Source organism: Herpailurus yagouaroundi, unplaced genomic scaffold (genome assembly GCF_014898765.1).
Source record: "Herpailurus yagouaroundi ecotype Mexico unplaced genomic scaffold, PumYag 222, whole genome shotgun sequence".
Taxonomy (NCBI): Eukaryota; Metazoa; Chordata; class Mammalia; order Carnivora; family Felidae; genus Herpailurus; species Herpailurus yagouaroundi.
In genome coordinates this window covers 16,886,789-16,904,582 of record NW_024412453.1, presented here as the reverse complement: position 1 = coordinate 16,904,582, position 17,794 = coordinate 16,886,789, and the positions used below count along the sequence as shown (strand labels likewise).

The window sequence follows — 17,794 nt, the reverse complement described above, 5'->3', positions numbered from 1 at the left end:
ACTCCGGGGTAGGGGATCATGTTTGTCACTCCACTAGACAGATGAGGAAGAGTGGTTCAGGGCCTGGGAAGTACCCCGGGGCTGCACAGCAAGTGAACGGTGGCCCTGGAGCCCAGCCCAGGTGTGGACTCTCCAGAGCGCATGTGCACTGCTCCCCAAGGGTTGGGCATCATCCAGACGGCCGTCCCTTGGGGCCAGGGCCTGTGGCGCCTGCAGAGCTAGGTGGGTGGGAGCCTCTGGGATGGGGACGGGGGTCGATGCTCCCACGGGGAGCTCTGAGCAGCACCTGCTGCTGGTAGGTCACATCTGGGTCATTTGTGCCAGCGGGTCCGGCTGCTTTCCTCTGATGGGTCAGCTTCAGCAGTAAGGAGGTGACTCCCTGGGGTCCCTGCCCAGTTGTGTGGCTGAGTATCACTGTTCCTTGGGGGGTGGGGGTTCTGGTTGAGCCTTTCCCTAAGCACAGCTGTGCCTTCCCAGGCTGGCCTTCCCACATCAGGTGTCGAGGACACTGCGTGTCCAAAGGGCTGGAAGGGACTCCTGGCGGCCCAGTTGGGTGCCTCCTAGCTGTTCAGGGAATGGGGTGGGGGCGCCCCAGGGCGCTCGGTGCACGTTTCCACGAGTGTCGACTTGTTTGGGATGTGCCTTCACATCAACTCCGAGTCCCCAGGACGCTAGGACTGTGGCTTCTCTGTTTTTGGCCTGTTCCGTGTGTTTTTCAAGAAAACCTTGGGAGGTTTAGGCAAGAGCCGTTTAGAGGTGAGCTAAGTGACTTTTCTTTGGAGCCATCTTGTCATTGCAGCGAATGTCTCTCCCAGGGAAGAGCCGGGACTGCAGGTTGTCTGGTCTCCTTGACCTCAAGTGGGGCGGCTCGACTGGGGCCAAGGGACCCACTCCAGGAGGCCCAGAGCTTGGCCGTGCCTGTGGCCGCGGTTCCCTCCACGTGGCCTCCCCCGGGCTGACTTCGTTACCCATCATATGGGGGGCTCCTCCGGGGCACACGCCAGAAGCTGCCAGGCCTCCTTCAGGCCACAAGTGATACCACGTCCCTTCTGCCACATTCTGCTGGTGAAGCAAGACCCAGAGCCAGTCCCAATTCCAGGTGGGGACTGCACGAGCGAGAATACCAGGACACGTGCATCAGAGGCCACGGTGGCCACTGACCACATCCCAAGATCTGGACCCCGGGGCAGCCTGTGCTCCTCCCTGAGCCCAACACCTTCATCCAAAACAGCTCGGGGCCCTGCGTCCGAGGACCATATACTGTGGATTCTGGCAAGGTCTCACTTCTGCCCAGTGCTCAGGACAGTCTCCCTAACATCTGTCTTCAGCAGTCCACCTGGCCTTGGCCTTCTGGGGCAGCAGGGAGCTGCCCTTTTTGTCACTGCCCAGTGGCTCATCTGGTAGATCCGCTAGGCGGCCGTGTCCCTGTCGCAGTCCAGCTGGAGGATTCAAACACCTACTCTCTTCAGTCCTCCTGGGGCTGCTGTCTGGCTGCTGCCACCTCAGGCTCCCACTGCCCAAGTCCACATCCACCCAGGGACCCGAGTCCCCAGAATCTGCTGACCAGGGGCCTACAAAATGTCCAAGGGTGGGACCGGGGTACAGGGGCAGGGAGGGGCTCTGAGGGATTATTTCCCTGCATCTGGAAGGAACCCAGGTATCCATAGTGTCCTTGACATCATCACGTGTGGTCTGGTCCTGGGTCATCACCCAGGAGCCCATGGTGGGACGAGCTCAGCCCTAGCCCGAGCAGGGTTGCCAGGACTGGAAGTCAGCCACACGGGGGGCATTGAGATGAACCCAGGTCCTCCCATCCTGTCCCTACTGGGCTGAGTTCTAGTGATGTAGAGCAGAGGGTCTCAACCAGAGTGATTCTGTCTCCCCCAGGGGACACTGGACACTGGAGACACTTGGTTGACACATTGGGAGGAGAGTCCTACGGGAATCCAGTGGGTGGAGGCTGCCAGACATCCTACGATGCAGGGATGGCTGCTGCGACAAAGATCCGGCCCCAATGTCAACAGAGCTGATGCTGACACACGTTGGTACAGAGGAGTCCAAGCTGAGGTGCCTGGAGTCCAGCCCAGCAGGGAGAAGGGCTGTGCCTATCCTGCCTGGAGGGACAGGACGGCTGGGGGTCCCCACAGAGCAGTGAACTCAACCAAGGCCTGGGTGAGCAGCAGCGTGGGGTTCAGGCCAGCATCTCTGCCCAGGTTGGGAACTTGCTCTCTTCCTGGCACGCTTCCTACACATGGCCTGCTTTCGTTTGTACTCTGCTGCCTCGGCCAGAATCCCACGCCTCGCATTTAGGTCTGTTGAGACCTTGCCCATCCGGGAAACCTTCTGGGAGTCTCGCCCAGAAGAAGGTGTTCGCTCCTCAACCAAGGGTGGGAGTACCTTGGATCCTCCCTGGCATCAACCCAGAACTTTGCTGTCAGTGCAGCTGGCAGCTTCTCTGAGAGACTGTGCGTTGACCTCCCCACAGACCGACCCAGGGACAAGAAGGTGCAGGCCTTGGCGTTTATTAAAATTAGACCTGTGGGCTTCCCAGCCTCTTGGGAGCCCAAGTCTCCGATCAGCCTGGCCTCCCACGTACAGGTGGCTGACCTGAGTTGGAGCAGGCTGCAAGGGCTTCTATTTTTTTTCTGTTCCTCCCACGGGACCTCCTCCTCCCTCCTCCCCACCCCCCCCCCCTTGAGTTTTCCTGAGACCCAGGCTCTGGTGCTGGGCAGCTGCTGGGGTGTCTCTGTGGGGTGACTCCTGGTGAGGGCTGAGCCCTTCCTCTCTGGACCTGCCTCCCTCTCCTGAGCCATCCTTTCCTCTCCCGTCCCGAGCTGGGACAGCCAGTCCTGCCATCAGATCCCTATGGTCTCTCCAGAGCCCCAGAGCGGGTTCTCTTGCACACCGGACATGTGGACTCCTCTGAGGTCCCCCAGGACCTCTTCGGCCTGAGCCCCAAGCCTTCTGGCGGACCAGGCTGGGAGGCGGCACCCTTGGCCGGGTCCACGCTGGAACTGGAAGCTGAAGAAAGTGGACGGAGAGGAATCACTCAGAGGGACTGAAGGGAGGTTGTTAGCCCATCCTATGACCACCGCACCCCCCACCCCGAACCTGGCATTCTTCAGAATAGGAAAGGAGGAGCAGTCCTCCATAAAGAGAGCCCTAAGGAAGGGAGGAGAAAGAAGGAAATGGATGGTTCAAGCCAGAAGGATCCTTGTCTAACTGAGCCCCCTCATTTTACAAATGGGCAAACTGAAGCTGGGGGTGGGGTGGTGGGGATGAAGTTGTCCAAGGTCCCTCATTGAAGGCAAAGCTGGGATAGGAACCCAGGAACCTCGGGAGTGAAGAAGGGCCCATCTGGGTCCATCTGAGTCCCCAACAAACCCTTCTCTGGGTCTTATCCTCCTGTCCCCACCCTGCCTCACCTGGATTTTCCAGGCTGTCCCCAGGCACTTGAGTTTCCAGAAGAACTGAGCGGTGGCTGTCCCCTGGGCCCAAAGTCCCGTGTGGCAGGTCTAGGGGCCAGGCCATACCCTCGGGTGGTGGGAGGCAGCCCCTGGCCATGAGCTGGCCCAGCCAGTGGCTCTCACCCTGGCCGGCGGGCTGCATGTGGCTCGGCAGGTAGAGACCCAGGCCCCGGAGGTGACGCAGCCGGAAGTTCTTGGGCTTGCTTCCCTGGGCACCGGGGCACTGCTGCTGGGCCCCCAGGCCCCCCTCGCAGATGTTGGGTGGCGTGTCGGGGTGGCTGGGATGTCCTCGGGCCCAGCTCACTGCATCTGCAGAGGGAAGAGCAGGAGGGTGGTGGCTCGCAGGCCGCGGCAGCCACGAGGGGAGAACACAGTCACGTGCTTTAAGGCCAGCTCGCGTAATGGGCACTACCCGCGGCTTGCCGAGCCTCGGCCTGCCTGTCTGCCAAACAGGCTCAGTCCTCTGCCTCCCGCCAACCTTCACCCAACATGTTACTCCTCTTCCCTTTCCCATCCGACAGGGAGGTCTGAGAAGCCCGAGACCGTGGCACAAAGATTTTTTTCAGGATTTTCAAGCCCTTTCTACCACCCATTTTTGCCCCCCTAGCCCTAGAAAGAGCATTCTAGTGTCAGTATAGAAATTGCACAGTGGGTCCAGGCCCACTGTGGGATCACACAGCCTAGACCATTGGCCATTCCCCCCTCCCAAGCATGCATGTCCCTGAGGCCACTCCGGTGGCTTTGGGCCCAGGTTGGGAAAGGAGGGCATCTCTCCTCCTGCCACTCCTCCCTGCAGCCCGGCACCTTCTCTTATGCGCAGCTCAGAGAACGCACAGACCAAGGCTTCCATGGAGGGCCAGCGTGGTGGGGGAGGAGCTGCTGGGCCTCCTGTGCAGCAGGGCTCGGCTCTCCCCTGCCTGGGTCTGCACGTCTCCCGTGGCAACCGGCTCTGTGATGTCAAACGGAACACTCCCAGCCTTCCTGGACCCCCAAGTTTGGGAGAGCATGATGCTCTGGGGTAGGGCAAGGGTGGGTGGAGGGCAAGGGAAGGGGGTGGAATCCTAGAGGAGGTCCCTGATCTGGTTTGGGACAGGCCACACAAAACAGACTCAGGTCTTGAAGGCCGGAGAGTCACTCCCTCAGTGACCTCTTGGGGTGTCAGTTTGCTCATCCGTGGGTGGGAAATGAGACTCTAAGGGCACAGACTTGGTGAGATCTGAGCCAGTGCTTTGAGCCTGCTGAGAAGGTGGTTTGGGGTGGCTGCGCAAGTCACTTAATTTTTCTAACCGTCCATTGCCCTGTAAGTTGGTGATGGGGTATCATGTGGGTCGTACCAAGTGTAAGGACGGATGTGGAGGAACTGGGGCTCTGTGCACTGCTGGGGGGCATGTAAAGTGATATGACTGCTTTGGGAGACAGTTTCTTCAAAAGTTAAACTTCTCATACACAGATACCTGTTCTCATATAGGGAAAACATGAAGTCACATGTAAAAACAAAACCTATTTGGATAAAACCATTAGAGATAAAAAGTTCAGCTCATTAGTTGCAGGACACAAGATCAACACACAAAAATTAATTGTATTTTTACATAGTAGCAAAGAAAAATAATAAAACAGGAATAAATTTAACCAAGGAGGTGGAAGACATACTGAAAACTACAAAAGTGCTAGAAAAAAAGGGAAACATAAACACACACGTGTGTGTGTGTGTGTGTGTGTGTGTGTGTGTGTGTGTGTATATATATATATATCTATATATATATCTCCTTGTTCATGGACTGAAGGTTTAACCTGGTTGAGACAGCAACACTCTCCAAAAAAGAAAAAGTTTGAAGATTCCTTACCGCTGTTTGCAACACTTACTATAATCCTACAGTAACCCAGAGTGTGGAACTGGCATAAGGATACACGTCCTAACCAATAGAATAGAAAAGAGAGTCCAGAAATAAACCTATGCATCTCTGGTCAATTGATTTTCAACAAGGGTGCCAAGATTATTCAATAGGAGAAAAATAGTCTCTTCAACAATGGTGCTGGGACAACTGGACGGCCAGATGGCAAAGAATGGAGTTGGACCCCTACCTCACATCATTTACAAACATTACCTCAAAATACAATGAAGACCTACCTGTAGGAGCTAAAACTGTAAAACTATTTAAAGAAAACACAGGGGTAAACTTCAAGACCCTGGATTTGGCAGTGGTTTCTTAGATATAATAACAAAAGCACAAGCAACAAAAGAAAAAATAGATAAATTGGACCTCGTCAAAATTGAAAATTTGTGTGCTACAAAAGACACTATCAAGTGAAAAGACTACAGAATGGGATAACCTTATAAATTATATATCTGGGGGCGCCTGGGTGGCGCAGTCGGTTAAGCGTCCGACTTCAGTCAGGTCACGATCTCGCGGTCCGTGAGTTCGAGCCCCGCGTCGGGCTCTGGGCTGATGGCTCAGAGCCTGGAGCCTGTTTCCGATTCTGTGTCTCCCTCTCTCTCTGCCCCTCGCCCGTTCATGCTCTGTCTCTGTCCCCAAAAATAAATAAACGTTGAAAAAAAAATTAAAAAAAAAAAGAACTCTTAAAAACTCAACAAAAACCTTATCTGAAAAAGGATGAAGAATTTGAATAGACATTTTTCCCGAAGAAGATACACAAATGGTTAGTAAGCACATGAAAAGATGTTGAACATCATTAGTCATTAGGGAATTACAAATTTAAATGATCGTGAGATACTACTTTATACCCATGAGGGTGGCTATAAGAAAAAAAAATGACAATATTAATGAAAATGTTGGAGAAGTTAGAACCTTCTTACACTGCTGGTGGGGATGTAAAATGGTGCAACCACTGTGGGAAAACAGTTTAGCAGTTCCTCTACAAGTTAAACATAGAATGGCCATACAACCCAGTAATTCCGCTCCTAGCTATATACCCCAAAGAATTGACAATAGGTTATTTCTTTATTTCGAGAGTGGGGGAGGGGCAGAGAGAGAAGGAGAGAGAGAATCCCAAGCAGGTTCTTACAAATCGTGAGATCATGACCTGAGCTGAAATTGAGTCGGACACTTAACTAAGTGGGCCACTCAGGCACTCTAGTTTTGCTTCTTTAAAGCTTTTTTTATTTTAGTCATGCTTACTGAGATACAATTTTAGATATGGTAAAACTGACCTTTTTTTTTGTGCATAGTTCTGTAAGTTTTTATAAACACCCACTGTCGTATAGTTAGCACCACGATCAAGATATAGAACAGTTCATGGGGCGCCTGGGTGGCTCAGTCGGTTAAGCGGCTGACTTTGGCTCAGGTCATGATGTCGTGGTCCATGAGTTCGAGTCCCGCGTCAGGCTCTGTGCTGACAGCTCAGAGCCTGGAGCCTGTTTCAGATTCTGTGTCTCCCTCTCTCTGACCCTCCCCCATTCATGCTCTGTCTCAAAAACAAATAAACGTTAAAAAAAAAAAGATATAGAACAGTTCCATCACCCTCCAAATATTCTTTTGCACCTACCTTCTCCTGGCAACTATTCATTTGTCTTCTTATCCAGACTCATGTAAATGGAATCATACACTATGTAGCCTTTTGAGTCCGGTTTCTTCCAGTTAGCATAAGGCATTGGAGTTTCAGCATTGTCCTCCTATATATATCAGCAGTTCGTTTCTTTTTTTACAGCTGAGTGGTAATCCATTATACGGATGTATCACAGTTTATCCATTCATAAATTGAGGGATGTCGTTTGAATGCTTTCAAGTTTTGGGATCAATGTTTGTGTACAGGTTTTTGTGTGAACCTAAGTTTTTGTTTCTCTTGGGCAAATACATAGGAGTAGGATTGCTCAGCCATATATATATATATATATATATATATATATATATATATATATATATATATATTTATCTTTGAGACAGAGACAGAGCATGAGCAGGGGAGGGGCAGAGAGAGGGAGACACAACTGGAAGCCGGCTCCAGGCTCTGCGCTGTCAGCATAGAGTCCATCGCGGGGCTCAAACTCACAGACCGTGAGATCATGACCTGAGCCAAAGTTGGCGGCCTAACCGACTGAACCACCCAGGCGCCCCAGCCATATGTTAAATATATATTTAATTTTATAAAAAAATTACCGGTTTTGTAAAGTGGCTGCACTGTTTTAGATTCTCACCAATAATATACAAAAGTTCAAGTTGCTCCACATTCTTTGAAAGCGTCGCACTGTCAGGGTTTTTGAACTCCTCAACCACGTGTCATGACCTGAGCCTAAATCGGAGGCTCAACAGACCGAGCCACCCAGGCGCCCCCTTTTTGTCTGCTTTCTAACTGATGTGCTTCCTTACTGATTTTGAGAGTTCATTATGTATTCTGGATACAAATCTTCCTATCGCGTGTGTTTCGTGGATATTTTTTTCTAGACTGTGGGCGATCTTTTCATTTTCTTAAAAGTGTCTTGAAGAGCAGTTTTAAATTTTGCTGCAGTCCAATGTATTTTTTCTAAACTTTTTTTTTTTTTAAAGGGCTCATACTTCTGGTGTATCTAAGAGATCTTGCTCAACACAGTCACAACACGTTTCCCCTAAGTTTTCTTCTAGAAAACTATAGATTTTAAGCTTTACGTTTAGGGAAAAACAAAACTCTCCACGGAAGCGCGACCAGGTGTGTGGGCTCTATTTCGGGACTCTCTTTCAGGTCAAGCCTTTGTGCGTCGGTTCCTTCGCCCACACCAACAGGGAGGAGGGTGGCCAGAGGGTGGCACTACCTCCTCTTGGCCCGCCCTTCCGGACTCGGCACACTTCATTCACGCCCCCAGCCCCTCTCGGTCGCCTGCCTCCCACCTTGGCAGCCAGGCAGGGAGGACTCCCACGGGATCTCCCAGCGGCCAGGCCACGTGTCACGCGCATCCCTCACCTAGCAGCCCCACACTCCCTCCACGGGCTCACGCCCACACCCACGCCCCAAAAGCCACGGTTGCCAGGACAATCCCCGGCCTGCAAGGACCGGGACCGATTTCCGGCCTGTTGTGAAGCCCGAGCCAGCTGCGCAGGCGCGGTCGCGCCAGAGCCGCCTGTCGCCGCCTGGTGGTCAGCCTGGGTTTTCGCTCAGCTACATCCCGGGCCTCGCCCCTTTATGCTGTTGCCGCTTCTCTGGGCCTTCGGTCGCCGGTGAAGCCAGCAAGTTTACCCATGGCAGAGAGAAATGTGCTGGGCACGTGACCCAGGAGGGAGACCCGGCTTCGTAACACTACCGTACATTCTGTCTAGGGGAGTTGAGGAAGAAATGTGAACCAGTACGTAGAGCGCCTAGCACAGTGTCAGGCACGTAGTAGGTGATCAGAATGTGTCCGCCAGGGCAACATGTTTGTTTGCAACGTGTGTGAAGGGTACGCAAATGCTGCACACTCGCAGCCCCTAGCCGCGACCGGAATCCCTCAGCGTCGCCAGACGCACCCGGCCCAGCGCCCTCTCGCTTGCGCATGCGCACGCGCGCGACCGGGCCCCTTCCGGCCCAGTCTTGTTTGGCCCCGGCCGCGCGCCGTTGAGGGCTGGGTGTGTTGCCATAGAAACCCGTGAGCGCTGAGGGCGAGCGACCCAGACTCCAGGCTGCTGGGGATCAGAGCGCCATGTCTTTCCGCGACCTCCGCAGTAAGGCATACCTGCCCGCTGTCACCTGCGTGTCCTCGGTCCGAGGCTTGCACGGCCAGAACCCCCTCTCGAGCCTGTGCGGCTCAGGGGTGTCCCTGCCCGCTGCCGCCCCCCAGCCCCCACTTCCAGGCTGGGCGCCCCAGCCTTGTCTCTGCGCTGGCGGGGGGTTGTGTGTGTGCCCGCGGCCGCGTGTGGCTAGTGCGGCTGAGGAGCCGGGGTTAATTGTATCTAATTTCATAGGACTTGTATTGCCACACGGGGCTGCTCGCTGCCGTATTGGAAGACGATGAGACGTTTTTGAGTGGGGTTAGCTTAAGAGCTCAGAAAACCGAGGAGGGGACTGGTGATTGATAATAGTTGCGGCTGATATCGAATTTTTACGATCTGCCAGGTAGTTCCTGTTGTGCGTGTGCATCGTTTCATTTACTCCTCGGAGCTACTCCGTGCTCCTGTATTTAGAGAGGAGGAAACGGGCAGCCAGGTCAGTCAACTCGGTCAGAGGACACAGGCGGTGAGAGCTGGCGCTGGAGTTTGAATTCAGGTTGTCTAACTTCCAAAGCCTGCGTGCTTCCGAACAGAGCTGGTGAGGAGAAGGGAGCCCAGACGCCTTTGCTGGAAGGGTGGGGAAGTGGAATCCGGATAAGAGAATTCGTTACTCATTCTTTGGAGCACCTGTTACACACCAGGCGTTTTACATTCAATACGGTATTTTAGTCCTCGGTTTGGCAGTGAGGTAGGTAGTGTAATCGGGATGAAATACTTTGAGCCACAGAGAGGTAAAGTTGCTTGCTTTAGGTCACGCAGCTAGAACTGGGTGGAGGAACCAACGATCCGGACTTGGCACTGTGTGAATCGAATTCTCTTGCCTTTTATGCACCATTTTCTGAATCTGAAGCGGTTGAGCAGACTGGCTCCACCTGCGTGGGTGGAGCCGGTGATTGCCAATGTGGTGTGGTCTGGGGTGAGTCTTTACTGCCAGTTTTCCAACCGAATTGCTGGAAATGTCACCATTAACGATTACTCCTTTCAGTTGTGACTGGAGGCATCGCGTTTTATTGACACCCCTGGTAGTACCATGGTGTGAATTACGACCTCTGGGATTTGCGGGGTCTGGGGGGACTGTGCGTTGTAGAGACCGGTTTCTGCCCCCCACAGTTAGAGGCCGAGGCCAGCGTTCTGCTAGGGGACGCTCAATGGAGTTGTGTTGCGGGGGAAGGTATAAGAAGGGAATTTCTGAACATTTTGCCCTTAATGAATGGCAAACTGTGTGCAATTTATGGTAAGAGTCTCAAATTGTCCCCATTTTGCGGAATTAACCGAACCTGACAACTCAATAGGAGGACGGATTTAGGCAGTTCCTGGCTGTGTGGTGGGAAGATTGCCACATGATTTACCCCCACTCTGTTCACATTTCCCAGAAAACAGTGACAGAGGCCCTCTGTGCCTTTGCTCTTTCCTTTGCTCGTACCTTCTCTTCTGTTGCCTGCTGACAACCAACCTAACCTCCGGTGCCCAGGAAGTTTATTTGTGAATGTCGCTGAGATATTTTGAACCTTCAGGAAGGGCGAGGACAGGCATTCTGTAGCCAGAAGCGCACCGAATATAGACCTTGGCACGTTGTGGAAACGCAAAAAAACGTTTGTTGTGTTCATTTGCTCATTCTGCTCAAAGCTTAGTGACCACCACCTCCGGTTTCGAAAAGTATTAGTAGTGTTGTTTCTTGTTCTGGTGTATAAAAAAAAAAATCTAAGTATTGCTGTATAGTTCCACCAGTCTCTTTAAGATTTCTTTAAATATGCAATTAACCTTTAAAATTTGGGTTATATAGGACCTTAGCCCTATATGCTCACTAAACAAAGATAAAAAAGACAACTCCACAATAACTCAGGTGAACTTCTCCCTGACCACCATCACCTCTAAACATAACCACTGTTCACATGTAATGTATTTTTTCCTTATGACCTTGTATAAAGCCAGGTGTAGTGGGATCCTCGGGCAGAGTCGTGACACTGAGGCTTTTCTTTCCGGGAGCAACTTTATTCTTGCCGGCACTGCTCAGTTGGGTTTGTACCCGAAGAACTGAGCCCCCAGTGCCTCGTGGTGTAGTTTTTTAAATCTATTTTTTACTTCTTTGTCTCCCATATATGGTAAGACACAAACACGTAGTCTGAACTAGGGGTCTCCTGTTACAAGGTCGTGACGGATGTTGTCACGTACGTGTGGTACGTGTATAGCCAGGTTGCCTTGAGGTTTTGGTTTTTTTTTTTCTCTCCTTAGGGAGGGAACCCTGCCCCACAAGTAATTCTCATTTTGAATAGTACAGAGAACGATATCCACGAGAAATGACCTATCAAAGACAGATTCACAGCCGGTCCCTAAACTCTGTTATAATGTAAAGCTTTTACTTTGCCCTCCCGTTGAACTTAAATGTGTTTCAGGAAGCAGAGGAGGTATTTCAACTTTCATCTCCTTTTTACTTTCCCTCTTAGAGAGTTGATAAATAGTCCCCCAAACTGTCACTATGTTGGGAATAACCAGGGGAAGCAAGGGAAATGTCGAAGTTAATAAGTGGTTGGTCTTTGATGGGGAACTGACTGAATTGTTTTACCTTTGGACAGATTTCACAGAGATGATGAGAGCCTTGGGATACCCTCGACATATCTCTATGGAAAATTTCCGCACGCCAAATTTTGGACTTGTGTCTGAAGTGCTTCTTTGGCTGGTGAAACGGTTAGAACTTTTATTGAGGTCTAAGAATGAATACCATATTCCATAGCTACCAAGAATAGGATACCATTGTAAAGCAAAAGGAAGAATTCAGTAAATTAAAAAAAAATGTTTTTAACGTTTATTTATTTTTGAGAGAGAAAGAGAGGGAGAGAGACAGACAGAATACAAAGCAGGCTCCAGGCTAGCTGTCTGCGTGGAGCCCAATGCGGGGCTCGAACCCACGAACTGTGAGATCATGACCTGAGCCGAAGTTGGACACTTAACCAACTGAGCCACCCGGGCGCCCCAAGAATTCAATAAATTGTGAGTTTGACAGACTCCTTTGTAACCTGTTAAAAATCAGGGGAGTATAGCGGCACCTGGGTGGCTCAGTCGTTTAAGTGTCTGACTTCAGCTCACGTCATGATCTCATGGTTCGTGGGTTCAGGCCCCACATAGGGCTCTGTGCTGAGACCTCAGAGCCTGGAACCTGCTTCCAATTCTGTGTCTACCTCTCTCTACCCCTCCCCTGCTTGTTGTCTGTCTCTCAAAAATAAATAAATGTTAAAAAAAAAAAAAATCAGTGGAGTACCAAGAACACTGTGGTAGAAGGGAATATACCAGGCAGTGGTAAAAGGAGATTTCTTAGTCGGAAGCATGCACTGTGCTCAGGTCCAAGCGCATCTTCATGCTCTCACTTCACAGGGAGTGATGGTCTCTCCACACACTTTGATGAGTACTGGAGTAGAAATTACCAAGATTTAAATTTCATTTTGTGTGAGAAATCTACCACGATTCAGGGTTGGCAGACTTTTCTAAGGGGATTGTGACTATTTTAGCTGTCACAGGCTACATAAGATCTTTGTTGCAAATTCTTACACGTGTTTTGTTTGTGATAGATAATCCTTGAAAAGTGTAAAAACCCTTCTTAGCATGCAGGCTGCCTAGAAAGAGACTGCTGACTTCTGACCCCTGGCGGGTCGTCATTGGCACCTGTAACTCCGCGCTTCCCAACCTCACGCGTTAGCCCTGTGTCAAGGACTGTCGGCTAGAGTAATAGTTCTGATTATGTTAATTACACTTTCAGGTCTGAGACAGATTTAAGTTTGTATGCTGAGCCCCAGACTTGATTTTTGGAATCCCATAAATCTGTTCTTAGGTGAGGACTCACTCCCTTGAGTGTTTAGCATTTTATGCTGCTTTTGAGGTCTCTCTTAGCCTTGCCCCCTTAGCTGGGGACTCCAAGAGCTAATTGTCACAGATCCCCTCAGCTTCCTGCTTTCTCTTGTGTTAACTTTCCACTTAATTAACTTGTGTCTTTTCTTTCTGTGAAAGGTATGAACCTCACACTGACATCCCTTCAGATGTGGAGACTGAACAAGACCGAGTTTTCTTCATTAAGGCAATTGCCCAGTTCATGGTTAGTTCCCAGCTTTGTGACAGAGTGATAACACTAACCCCACTGGAGAGGAGTCCTCGTTAGGGCCGCTTGCGGGTTTCTGACCGCCTCCCGTTAGCAGGTTTCCGGTAGCCGTTTCACCAGCACAGAGTTTTGGGGTTCTGTTTTTAATTCATTGTTTGTTAAGAATTCTATTTCGTTAGTTTCGAATGGGTAATAGATGTCGTGGTTCAACATTTTTTAAAAATGTGAAACAGTAGAATGGCTTTTTATCCTGCCTGCCCGTTGACCCAGTTCCATCCCCAGTCGCATCTTCCAGAGTTTCTTTATGCATAGGTAAGCAAATACAATATACATTCTTTGCCCTTCCTTTACACACATGGTGTTTGGGATCTTGCTTTCTTAATGGTACATTTTGGAGAACTTTCCAAATACAAATACAGCTTCCTCATTCTTTCTTATAGCTGAGTAGTAGTGCTTTTTTGGGTATACCATGATTTATGTGGTTTATATACAGATAGGCATTCAGACGTTTGTAACTTTGGCTCTCTGAAACAGCGCTGTCGTGAATAACCTGTACATACCATTTTCTTCATGACTGCGTCTCTAGCATGAGTCCTTAGGATTGGAATTGTTGGGGCGAAGATAATGTGCATTTGTAATTTTCTTGTCCCTTACCAAATTGCTCTCCATCCAGATGGCGTCCGTTTACACACCCGCTTGCAGTGCTTGAGCCGCTTGAAAGTTTGACCCTTAACACAGTCAGGTTACTGAAGAGAGATTTTCAAATTACCTACATAGGATTTGATGTAGATTTTTCGTGGAAAGGGCCTTAAACTGTTACCCTTCTTTTGTCTGAAAATAGGCCACCAAGGCACATATAAAACTCAATACCAAGAAGCTTTATCAGGCAGATGGGTATGCAGTGAAAGAACTTCTCAAGATCACCTCTGTCCTTTATAACGCCATGAAGACCAAAGGGCTGGAGGGCTCGAAGATAGGAGAAGAGGACGTCAGCAAATTCAAGTTTGATCTCGGCTCAAAGGTGAGGACCATGAAAGGCTCCTGGTGAGGGACGGAATATTTATTTCTTAAAGTCTGAAATGGACCCTGTCAGATACTCCCGGCGCCACTTCTTTCCTTACGCCTTAACTGAGAGCAGTTTTTCAGTTTTGCACTCGTCGGCACTTGGATACAAACAGAAGCCGCGGTAAATTAATCCAGCTCCTTATCGAAAGCCCGCTCTATGCCAGGCACAGTTCAGGCGCAGGGGATCCGGGCATGAACATCGAGGACGGAAGCCCGCTCTTCCTGTGGCTCAGTTAGGGGCGTCAGACTAAACCACACAGCAGAAGGAATGTCAGGTCCCAGGTGGCCGATGTGTGGGGAACTGTAAAGCAGGGCAGGGGCGGGGAGGGCCGGGGCAGGTGTCTTCAGTAGGGAGATGGGAGAGGTGCCATCTTCAGCAGGAGGACGGGAAGGGATTTGAAATTCTGTGTTAAGAGCATCACTCTGGCCGCTGGGGTGAGATCAGACTGAGGGGGGAGGTGAGGGTGGAGGTGGACCTGTTACAAAGCAAGAGATGACAGTGACTTTGAACCAAGTGGGTGAGGTAGGAGGGAGCTGAGTTGCCAGGCACCGGAGTCTTGGTTCAAGCAGCAAGTCAGAAGTGGAAGTTAAGTCCTGAGTCACTTACTGTCATGGTTTGGGCAAGGGGCTAAAAGCAGAGGAAGTGTCCCCTCGGCCCCCACCCCGACGCCATTCCTTTTTCTCCCAGGAGAGGGCGCACCAGTCCAGGGTTGTGTCCTGAGGGAGCTCTGAACAAAAGGCTCCAGCAGTTTTCGCCCTGAGGTGGGGGAGGACCAGGAGTGGCAGAGTGGTGGGTGCTGGGTCTTTGGGGAGAGTGTCCTCGGGTTTTCTCCCCGGCTCCCTAACAGGGAAGCCTGGGAGGCACCAGAGAGGACCTCAGCCCGAGGCCGCGGATGGGAGACCTGGGAGGGGAGGCCCTGGGGCTAGGAAGGCGGATATTTTGTAGGAACCGGTGGGTCAGGGGGCCGGAGTCCTTGACTGCCACTCCCTTCAGAGCCTGCAGCGAGGAGTCTCTTCTGGTGCGCGGTGGGCGCAGCTCTCCCCGTGGGGCCTGCCAGGGAAAACCTTGGTGGTCGCCCGTGATCAGGCCAGGAGTGAGACGCCTCCATGGAAAGAAGTGACCGGAAGTTAGAACCTTCTTTGAACGTACATCTTGGGGGCTTGGATGTGAGTTGAGAGAAAACAGACAGTGCAAGGAAGATCCTACAGCCACGCTGTCCGGTAGAACTGTCTGTGATGATGGATGGGTTCTTTATCCGCACCGCACGGTACGGCAGCCACTAGCCACGCGTAGCTAGCACAGCCGGGTGGGTTCTAAGTTTTTTTATTTACTTCTTTATTCATTTTTTTCTTTTCTAAATTTTATTTAATTTTAAACAATTTAACATTGAAAATGGCCACATGTGGCAAGTCCGTGCGGTATCAGACATCCTAGCTCTAAAGTCTTTGGTCTGAGCACCGGAACCGACCAAGTTGCCGGTTTCCCAAACGGAGGGGAGCATGGAAGGAGCGGGCTTGGTGGGACAGGTGGGGCGTTTGGTCTGGAACACGTTCAGTGTGAGGTGTCGGGCCTCAGGTCATAGATGGCGTTAGGGCTAGAACTCAGGAGGGAGTGTGACTAGAAAGACTTCGGGGGACCAGTCTCTGATGTACTCCAGGCCCGGAAGCGGGGGAGGTGAGACTCCCGCGGAGAAAACCAGATCTTTGCTGCCGTGAGGCGGGTGCAGCTGGGGCTGAAGGAAGCAGAAGCGGGAAGAGAGTCCTCAGCTGTGAATGAAGAGGGAGCCTTGTTGCTGGTGGTCTGGGAATAAGAGGGGGTGACATGTAATTGCAAGAGAGCAAGAGGGAGCAGAGCAAGGAAACATTGGGGCTCTTTGGAAAACGTCGCAGATGCAAGGAAGAGGGGGTGACCTGTGAACCCTAAGAAAGAAGCTTGTGCTCAGACCACGGGCCGTCATCTTCACGGCAGCAGCTGCCACCCTTGAGGGAGCCGGGCGCTGCTGTAGGGCTGTGGGCGCGTTACGTCACGTGGGCCTTAGTGGCCCTGTGCGGCCCGTCCAGAGGCGGGAGCTCGGGGGGTGGGAGCGATGAACGCGGGACACCAGGGTTCTGCGGTAGGACGTGTGCCTCTCCGGTTGTCCCTTCTGTGGTCACCCTGCTACCTTCGGGGTCCCCTGTTGGGACCGAGTCGGAATAGGAAGCATGTCCCTTTCACCCTCCTACACTTCCTGGTTGAGGAATACATTTGACTTGGCATTTGGATTTTTGGAGAGCCCCACGTGTCCTGGGAGTGCGCCTCCGCAGGGTGTAACATGTGTCCCGTGCAAAACATGTTCAGTAGTCAGGTATCCTGACGGGAGACAGGAATCGATGTTAACAAACTGGTTATTCTGAATGTCTGTTAACGTATCACCGAGGTTTCCGTTTTTCATATTTTTCCTTCCAGATTGCAGACTTGAAAGCAGCCAGGCAGCTTGCTTCTGAGATCACATCCAGAGGGGCCTCTCTGTATGACCTGCTGGGCAAGGAGGTGGAGCTGAGGGTAAGCAGTATTCGGATGCTTGAGTACTTCCTCAACGAAGCATTTTTCAGCGTTTCCTTTCCAGTTCTGCTTTTCCCGGTCCTTCTGATTTCATTAAACCATACCTGACTGGGGCTCCTGGGTGGCTCAGTCGGTTGAGTGTCCGACTTTGGCTCGGGTCATGATCTCGCAGTTCATGAGTTTGAGCCCCGCGTCAGGCTGTGTGCTGACAGCTCAGAGCCTGGAGCCTGCTTCGGATTCTGTGTCTCCCTCTCTCTCTGCCCCACCCTTGCTTGCGCTCTCTCTCTCTCTCTCTGTCTCTCAAAAATTGGTAAACGTTAAGTGTGTATATATACATATATATCTATACACACACACACACACACACACACACATATACATACATATAAATGTACCTGCTTAAATGAGATCCCGTGCTGGGAAGTAATACACAGCGTTAGCTGCCATTCTTGCTTCTAGGGCCACTGGTCTGTTTTTAATAGCTGTGGCTTCTAGTTCACAAATAGCAGTTATGTAGGATGTTGCCGGAACTTTCCTCCTTGTGCCCATAGCAGACTTTGCTGATCATGGTGCTTTATCCTGGGGAACTCAGCACTCTTGTCTACATAGTGCTCTTCTGAGCCCATGGTTCCCAAACCTTGCTTCCTGGTAGAATCACGTGTGCGTGGATACCAGCTTCCGTTCTGATGTCATTGGTTTGGAGTATGACGTAGGCATTGGAAGTTAGAAGTCTCCGGATGATTCTGACGTGCAGCAGGTTTGGGGAGCCCATGACCTAGGCAGTCCCAACCATTCAGCTGAAGTGGATGTTATGGTTAAAATTCATTTGCAATGCTTGTTTCAGCCAGCGCCCATCAAGGAGAATGCTTCATCCACTACATGTAAGGAGCTGTTTAAGAGCGTGCTTCCTAAAACCCTTCCAGAGCTCCTATAGTCCTTTTAAATCACCTGATGTCCACGT

The 17,794-nt window shown here is 51.1% G+C and overlaps 2 protein-coding genes across 7 annotated transcripts in view; one reads left to right on the top strand and one right to left on the bottom strand.

The window, feature by feature from the left end:
- Positions 1–2,730: 2,730 nt before the first annotated feature.
- On the bottom strand, positions 2,731–17,353 carry CUNH16orf90 (chromosome unknown C16orf90 homolog). Of its 6 annotated transcripts, none has more exons than XM_040459208.1 (3): positions 17,229–17,353; positions 3,426–3,776; positions 2,731–3,021 (listed from the first exon to the last, which is right to left on the bottom strand). In XM_040459208.1, the coding sequence occupies exons 2-3, from the start codon at positions 3,607–3,609 to the stop codon at positions 2,864–2,866; spliced, it is 342 nt and encodes a 113-aa protein (XP_040315142.1). In that variant the 5' UTR covers positions 3,610–3,776; positions 17,229–17,353; the 3' UTR covers positions 2,731–2,863. The 6 variants fall into 6 exon arrangements, with proteins under 6 accessions (XP_040315142.1, XP_040315141.1, XP_040315137.1 ...); XM_040459207.1 differs by lacking the exon at positions 17,229–17,353 and adding an exon at positions 6,972–7,300; XM_040459203.1 differs by lacking the exon at positions 17,229–17,353 and adding an exon at positions 4,306–4,705.
- The window catches only part of CLUAP1 (clusterin associated protein 1), a 36,731-nt gene continuing 27,901 nt past the window's right edge, over positions 8,965–17,794 (top strand). Inside the window, exons 1-5 of the mRNA XM_040459632.1 lie at positions 8,965–9,094; positions 11,713–11,824; positions 13,139–13,223; positions 14,068–14,247; positions 16,738–16,833. Coding sequence (XP_040315566.1) covers positions 9,073–9,094; positions 11,713–11,824; positions 13,139–13,223; positions 14,068–14,247; positions 16,738–16,833 — 495 coding nt within the window. The 5' untranslated portion in view covers positions 8,965–9,072. The remainder of the gene's footprint in view (positions 9,095–11,712; positions 11,825–13,138; positions 13,224–14,067; positions 14,248–16,737; positions 16,834–17,794) is intronic.